The 8526-nt window shown below is 38.4% G+C and overlaps 1 protein-coding gene across 1 annotated transcript; it reads left to right on the top strand.

Annotated features, from left to right (window-relative positions):
• The first annotated feature begins 1677 nt into the window (after nucleotides 1-1677).
• On the top strand, nucleotides 1678-6379 carry LOC145783191 (putative Ras-related protein Rab-33). The gene is made up of 5 exons (XM_082594991.1): nucleotides 1678-1894; nucleotides 2195-2288; nucleotides 2623-2727; nucleotides 3200-3316; nucleotides 3795-6379. The coding sequence occupies exons 1-5, from the start codon at nucleotides 1803-1805 to the stop codon at nucleotides 4032-4034; spliced, it is 648 nt and encodes a 215-aa protein (XP_082451117.1). The 5' UTR covers nucleotides 1678-1802; the 3' UTR covers nucleotides 4035-6379.
• Nucleotides 6380-8526: the final 2147 nt, after the last annotated feature.

Genomic DNA, 8526 nt, shown 5'->3' with positions numbered 1-8526 from the left:
TGTACTGTGAGTGAAAGGCACTTCACTCGTAAAAAGTAGTTTTGAGGTGAAATAAGCATGAATCTACCTAGTAGTTTTGAGGTAAAAATTAGTTTTGAGGTGAAATAAGCATGGAATGTTTTCATTGCAATGCCTTTAGAAAAGTTTGCTTGACTGACGCGACACCCAGCGATAGGAATTTTAGTTTGAAAGCCTCTGGGAGAATTTATTATCACATGATATACACACATTGTGAGTGCTCTAAAAGAGTGTACTACCATTAGCATTCTTCTTCTGGCTTTATTCCCACCTTAAGTGGGGTTGCTGGTGTAGATTGCAGTCTTCCACATCACTTTGCCATTAGCATCTTCTTCCTTTGCTCCCACTATTTTCATATCTTCTTTCACACAATCTCTTCATCTTCGTTTTGGCCTTCCTCCCTTTCTTTTACCAACTTTCAATTGTCTTTATCTTCCGACATAATCTTCATCTCTCTCTACCACCTGACCTAGCATTTAAGGCACGTCTCTCTCAGCTTGTCTTCTAGCTCTCCGACTTGCATTCATTCTCTGATAATTTCATTTCTTACTCTGTCCTGTCCTTCAACCCCATAGAACATCGCAACATTTTCATTTCTGCCACTTGCATTTTTCCTTCAGTGTTTTTGTCAGGGTTACTGCCTGCATCCCATACAACATTGCTGGTCTGACTATCGTTTTATAAAATTTCCCCTTCAACTTTTCTGTCACACATACCTTCTGGTATTTTCTTCCACGCTCCCCATCCTGTCGCTTGTTTTGTTCTTGTGAACTGTCAAACCAAGATATTTGAATTTTGATACTATTCAATTGTGCAAGGTAAGCGATATTCAAAGACGCCCCCAATAAGCGACAAAAATTAAATACTAAAAAGCTCAAACTGTACATTGATCATTGATTTGCACACTGCACAGCCATCATACTTAATTGTAAACAGTAAAAATATACATCTAAGTGCACACAATGTTTGCAAGGCAAGCAAAGTAGGCACACTTGTGTTCATTTGGCAACCGTGGCTACAGGTTGATTAAAGCTATGTCAGCTATTAATTTATTGTGGGAACCTTTATAATATCCTCGAACTTGGAAAGCTTTTTGCGACCATTAATTTTGCCCCATTTGCATCGCCTACTTGTAGTGGCGTTGAGCCACTTATTCAGGCCCACTGGCCCAGTCATAGAGATTACCAGGGTGAAGTTCTCCCTTGTTAAAACATTGTCTGAATTCGTTCATGCTAGTTGTTCCTGAATGTAGAGCAGTTCTTAAAATGTGTTGCTCAAGCACACAACACACTCCGATAGTCGAAACTGCCCCTCTTTATCTTGCAGTTTCTTTGTGCACAAAGTCGCGAGCATGAGGTGAAATTCAAGAGGTGTCCATCAAAAGGTGACATCCAATGTGTAGTACAACAATATGTTTTGACTAAATTTTATGTTTTTTATCAAAGTTATAGTTTTTCACATTTATTAACAATGGAAGTGCAATCTGATGACCAGTTAATGGTACTGCAATGTGCAGGAAATTAATCATCAACCTGGCACCTGTCCTGTAAGCTAGAACAGGCATAGCCTATGCAATGTGCTTGCAGGTTTCTGAAGACAGCATCAGCATTTAACCATACATTCTAATTTATATTTTATCTTTTTTATTAGGAAGATCAATTTTGATTGGACCTAGGATAGTAAGCCTAGAAATTTATTGTGTTTATGATTCCCAAAGAATAATGTCAACATAAACTAATTTTCACTTTATTTGCTAATGAAAAGTTAAAAAATTTGGTCATAGAATGGAACAGGATGATCAAACAACCCAGAAGCGAGTTTTTAAAATTATTGTCATTGGAGATTCTGATGTTGGAAAAACATGCTTGACATTCAGGTTCATGAATATTTCATAGTAACTTTACTGTTTTGGTTTTATGTAGTAAGTTTGGTATTGTTGTAACATTGACAGAGTTGCAGATAGTTGTACAATGTTGATAGATAGTTTGCACAGTGCAATAGCTGCACAAATTTTGTGCAATGTTGCAGATATTACTTAGGACTATTGCAAGGACTCGTGTTGACAACCTCCGCGTGGTGAGTCCCGGTAACTGTAAAACATTCATATTCAAAGAATTTTATATGAAGCAGTAGCATAAACAATTAATCCTCAATAGTGCATGATGCATTTGTTTAGGTTCTGTGCTGGACAGTTCCCAGGGACAACAGAGGCTACCATTGGCGTCGATTTCAGAGAACGGATCATCGACATTGATGGCGAATTAGTCAAAGTTTGTACTGTTAGAATACCTTACGTTTTTTATATTTATAATCTATTACGATTTTTTGGGTTGCTTTGCTTTTGTAATCAAAATCAATGACACAGTGTGATTGTAGCAGCAATGCTTGTACAATAAACATGTCTAAATTGTGTGACTTATTTATTGGAGCTTCTTCTTGATTCTAAGTTACTTTGAAAGCCAAACCAGAATCATTGTGATACAGTATAACATTTTTTGGTCCCGCTGTAGTTGCTTTTGAAATACGCCTTTTTCTCATGCACCGTTTTAAACAAACTAGAATACACAAAACTGCACCGTATATCATGCTGTTTGATATATTTAGCTTCAGCTTTGGGACACTGCTGGTCAAGAACGCTTTAGAAAGTCAATGGTCCCTCATTACTATCGGAATGCTCATGCAGTTGTTTTTGTTTACGATGTTACAAACGTGAGTCCTGATTTAAGCAGTTGTGTTTCTAGGTTTGATAGGAGTTTTCAGGAAACTTTTAATGCATGAAAATATTGGTAAAATATCATCATCATCACTAAGTTCCTTCCTTTCGTCAAAGGATGGAGGCAATGAAGCGCCAAGTTTCTCTGTTGTGAGATTTTTTGCAGCTTTGTAATGAAGTCCTGACTAGGCTTTAATATCATTAGTCCAATTCTTGGTGGTCTGCCCCAGTTTGCTTAGTCCAAAGTCTTGGTGGTATGATGTACTTAGAAGATAACTTAAATCAAATATAGTTATTACTATCTGAATCTTTAACAGCCTGTTTCACCTTTAACGGATCATCAGAAGGGTTTATTGCGGAAGGTCTTATTCAAATAAAAGAAAACTTACATTTTCTAAGAACGAATGTCCTACCCCAATATTACAAAGTTTTAGTTACAGACTCAGAGGAAACTTTTTTTGTCGTCAGATGGAATCTTTCAGAAACCTTACCTCCTGGATAGAGGAATGTAATGAATACACTGGAAATTCTAATATTCCTCGAATTTTAGTTGGAAACAAATGTGATGTTAAAGAAAGGGTGCAGGTAGGGCGTTGTCGTTGTGCATTAACTTTCCATCGTATTCACCGTGCTGAGCTTTGAATAATCTACTGAGTTACCAGTTGATAATAGTAAAGTCAAATTAGTCAAAATTTTCAAGATGCAAAACATAGTCTTAAGGTATATGGCAGTAGTATTCTTGTTGTTAGTACCTTCAATTTTATTCTGTAGTGGTATTGAACTTCTAGTATCATATAAGTTGAGAAAAGACTTCAACTGTGTCATGTACAGAGTGATCGACAACAAATACTTTAAAATCAGAAATGCTTAAAAAGGTTGTGCTTTTGTTTGAGCCACCATTTGTTGAAAATGTAACAGTTTGAATTATCATCACTTGAAGTGCGTTTATAAGTCCCCTTTCTTTGATCAAGTTTAGTAGTATTGCGGTCATGCTGTCATAATGCTTTTTAAGGCATTTGAAGAACTATTCGAAGAGTTAGTGAACAGCAGCCGTCATTTTCAGGTGGAAACAAATTTAGCACAAAGGTTTTCAGACGCTCACTTGATGCCCCTCTTTGAAACGTCAGCCAAGAATGACAATGACTGTGAGAACGTGGAAGCGATTTTCCTGACGTTGGCACATAAGCTCAAATCACACAAGCCAATGATGACGCAAGATTACCCCAGTATGAAACGAGCGACTGTTTTGTCTGTGGACAAAGAGGTGGTGCGCACTGGTTCTGAGAGCACGTGTGGCTGCTAACAACCACTGAAAGCTAGAGATGACATATTATAATATACATATAATTGTGATTCAATCGTGCACCAGAAGCCAATCATTTGCTGTGAATGCTACAAGTACAGTGATGTATGCACTAGCAGGTCGTTGGTCAAATCTTCCTCTTATTTACATAGGTAACTTAATAAGTTTATATTTTTGTTGTTGGCTGTCACCTTTTCACATTGGTTATTTATTATATTTTTCTGTCCCTTTGTCGAAACCAAGGCTAGGGAATGTTTATTTTGAGGTAAAGATTTCCTGGAAATTGCATGTGATGAAACAAAAAGAATGTGGGACGAAGTGCAACATCGCTTTGGCATCGCAATTTTTGACTATATATTCCTTCTCCCGACTCGGAAATCAGTTGGTTCAACGTTTGTAGACGTTGACTCTTTGCTATTTCCTTGATCTTCGATTTCAAGAACAACAAAAATTGCTTAAATTGATCACGGGCTCGCCTCTCAACCAATAGAACTACACTTTTGACAAAAAGTAGTCAATGTTTGTTAGACCTACACAATTATCTGATGGCCCTTATTATTACCGTAATACAGTGAGTCCATACAGTTTGGCCAATGACGATAATTAGTTGCACTGCCCCGACGCCTTGTGTACATACGAAAAGACATGATACCGCCATTACAGTAAGGACGATACGGGATGGTTGTTTCAAAGTAATTCATGATTAATTGCGACGTAATAATAATAGCATAACAATAACATATTTTCCAAATAATTTAAACTTCAAAATATCAACGTTACGAAAGGAAATGCTAAACCTTATCTCCTAATCGTACTCCTTGCGTATGCCACTGATCGTGTACGAAATCAGCTGTCCAGTTTTCAAACGTTCAGTCGAGGCTACGACATTGGAGATGCTATTACGCTATGGTGACTTTCTAGAGTTTGTCTTATGCAAAGGCTACTGTCTACCAGTGTTGACACCAGGGCTTTGGAGCAGGCGTAAATGTACAGTAAGTTGCTCCACCTCCGGAGCTCTCTTTTATCATAAACTAGCTCCAGCTCCCGAGCTTATTGATGCCACTGCTCCGGCTCCGAAAAATGGCATCATATGAAATAGATCGGAGCCGGAGCTATTTTTCAAACAACTGGCTCCAGCTCCACTTGAATTTCACGTAGAGCTCCAGCTCCGTTGAAAATGCACGGCTTCGGCTCCAAAGCCTTGGTTGAAACGCACGCTAAAATTTTAAGGAAGGCAAATACCTTGGTGCAGAATATTATTCAGTCTTGTGTATGACGAACAAGAAATCTGGAACTAACTTGAGTTCTGCTCCAGTGGCTGCTCACTGCTCAGTCTTGATTATAGCAACGGTTAGGTTTGAGTACCTCCATCGTTGTTTACGTTATAATGTAGTTTCTATACATCCCACATGCTACCTCTTTGTCTTAAATACAAAATTATTGTCCTTGATAAAAATAAAAAAAATACTTCGTGTTATTGAGAAAGCATGCGTATTCAGGTAGACTTCTGTAAAATAACGCAGTGTATGATATGTGCAGATTTGCAGTCTTAAACGATGAATTAATAGTTTTTTCAATTGAGTCTGTTTCTGGTAATCATTGCTGCATTGCTTGTAAAAGCTAGTTGCTCAATTGATTGAATCTAGCTCGTTGCTCAATTGATCCGTTCTTGAAAAAATATTGAGCGTTCGTTGTAGCTCACTGGTGTTGTATGCGGTTGAGCCTTGCAGTAATATCATTTTGTGGGACGTAATGCAGGATTTTCGCTTCATTTGGGATAACGAATTAATTATGGAGACGTAGAAACCTTGATTTCAAATTACGACGAGCGTCCATTGAAAGACCTGTACGTTTAAGTTTGTCGTAATATTGCTGATTACGTCAAGCGGTGCACTGACTATGGAGCCAGAAAGCGAATATAGCTATCAACTATAAAAGTAGAACTCGGTTAATCCGGATTCGATTTGACCGGCGATTCCATCCGGATTAGGCGAAGATCCGGATTAACCGATGACGGTTCTATCAAACCTGACTCATTTGTACTTCCAGTTTCATCCGGATTAGGCGAAGATCCGGATTAACCGAATCCGGATTAACCGAGTTCTACTATTACTATAGGCTAAGTTTCTTTTGTTACAACTTTATTTTTGCGTGTCTCCATTACAGTAAACTTTTCCTCGTAAAGGATGACTTTCGTAATGGTACGTTTTTGTTCACAAGTGCTCTATTATGCTTTCTAATTTATATTTATATATACTTCCTAGTTATGACGTGCAAATGTTTTTACAGTTAATTCATGCGGTTACAGCATAACAATTAGCCAAATACATTTTAAAGATTGGTCACTCAGTCTTCTAAAAATTTTCGTATTGAAATACGAAACAGCCTATACCGCAAATCAACACTGATGCCGAAGTAGCGGAGAGACTTCCGCTTGTTTCTGGATAAATCTCCAGCGACTCGGTGGATATTTTCGTTCAGCTTTCAATGTTTCGAGAATCAGAAAGTTTTCGAGAAGCATAAAGGCCAATAACTTACAAAGGAATTTATTTTCACACGAGTGAGTTCAATCACAAACAGCTAAAAATCGATTTCGATCAGCTCAGTGGTTCCCAACCTGGGGTTCGCGGACCCCTTAGGGGTCCGTGAGAAAGCATTTGGGGGTCCGTGATTACCTTGATGAATTTTGGGGAAAAAAAAACTTTGTTCTATATGCACGGATGGAGCACCAGCTATGCTCAGGAACAAATTCGGATTTGTTGTTTAGTAAAAAACGAAGCTTCTCGCGTGGTTGTTACCCATTGCTTCTTGCACAGGTACGCCTTAGCATAAAAACTTTACTAGCAAGTCTCAAAGAAATTCTGACGAATTGCGTGAAAGTCGTTAATTTCATCAAAAGCAGAGCTGTAAACCACCGTACTTTTAAAGCGCTCTGTCAAGAAGTAGGGTCAGATTACGGAGTACTTTTGTATCATTCTGAGGTACGTTGGTTATCTAGAGAAGTTTTAAAACGACTGCAGCTAAAAAATGAGGCATCAACTCTTAAAGGCAAAAGGAAGTCCCCTCTGAAAATTGTTCGAGAGTAAAAGTTTTCTATACGGCATGACCTACTTAGCCGATATTTTCGGTCATATTAACAATGTTAATCGTGGCATTCAAGGACCAGGTGTGACAATAATTGATGCAACTGAAAAAGCGTTTTTGACCAAGTTGCCGGTTTGGAAACGCAGATTGGAAGCAGGTAATTAGCCTACGCTAACTTTCCAATGTTAGAAGATCTTATCTTGATGGATGAAACTCAAAGAGAATGCACTCTTTTGATCTCTATGAGAGAAAAATTTTGCGCACACTTGAAACCCTGCAAATCTCATTTCAACGTTATTTTAATTTAGATCACCTGCCGAACGAAGTTGAAACATGGATTCGAAATCCTTTTCTTTTTGACTTGAACAACATTAGCGATGACGATCTCAGTAAAGATGACCTAATTGATTTGAGATCAAAAGAGTTATTACGCATTGAGTTTCATTCAAAAACTGTGGAAGAATTTTGGTGCTCACAACTGCAAACCTACCCATTCTTAGCAAAGCAAGCGATTATTGTTTTGTTACCATTCATAACCACTTAACATTTGCGAGGTAGGATTCTCAGCTCTTGTTACAATAAAAACAACATCGAAATCGCCTGGACAGTGGACGTTCAAGATGACATGCGTGTTGCATTGTCAAAAACTCAACCGCAGTTCAGGAAAGGCAACAACAGCCCTCTCATTAAATTTGCTTACGTTGAAAGTTTCGGCATTGCACTTTGGGTCACCTTAATATTCAAATAGCCTACTGCTGACATTTCTTGAACAATCCATTCATTTTCTTATTTGAGCAACTGTTTAACCTGATATTTGCCGCAGGAGTCACAGCGGCAATGCAACATGACACCGTCGCCTACAGTAGTTGAGTAGCATATTACAATAGTCAATAGTACTGTGATTGAACTGACTCGCGTGAAAATAAATTTCTTTGCATTAGTCAATAGTAAGTTATGTTAATTGAGTTTCAGGCAAAATTTAGGTAGGGGTCCGCAGAATTAATAATTTGTCTAAAGGGGTCCGTGACAACAAAAAGGTTGGGAACCACTGAGCTAGATCATCTTCAGTTAAGCTGTCAAAGGATATTTTATTTTCTTGGTTGCATAAAAGCCATTTTTCTTTTAGTACCCAACAGACGTCTTCACTCACCAGTCGGCGATTCAGCCGTTACCAAAATCGCAGTTGGCAAACTCTAGTGTACAGCAAGCCTTAATACTCGTGTTTTTTTCCTGCAGCCATCGTGGCCTACCGAGAGCTCCTTCTCGGCGGCCAAATCTGTGTGCTTGGAGGCCAAAATACAAATAACGATAGCACAAGTAAATAGAATTAAACTTGCAACAAGGCCAAAATGAACACGTAGTGTTGTTGAAGTCTGGGCGACGTCCTGCTGTAGAATCGTTGCACCAC

Source organism: Aplidium turbinatum, chromosome 14 (assembly GCF_918807975.1).
Source record: "Aplidium turbinatum chromosome 14, kaAplTurb1.1, whole genome shotgun sequence".
Taxonomy (NCBI): Eukaryota; Metazoa; Chordata; class Ascidiacea; order Aplousobranchia; family Polyclinidae; genus Aplidium; species Aplidium turbinatum.
The sequence above is the reverse complement of the archived record's forward strand: the minus strand, read 5'-3'. Positions and strand labels throughout refer to the sequence as shown.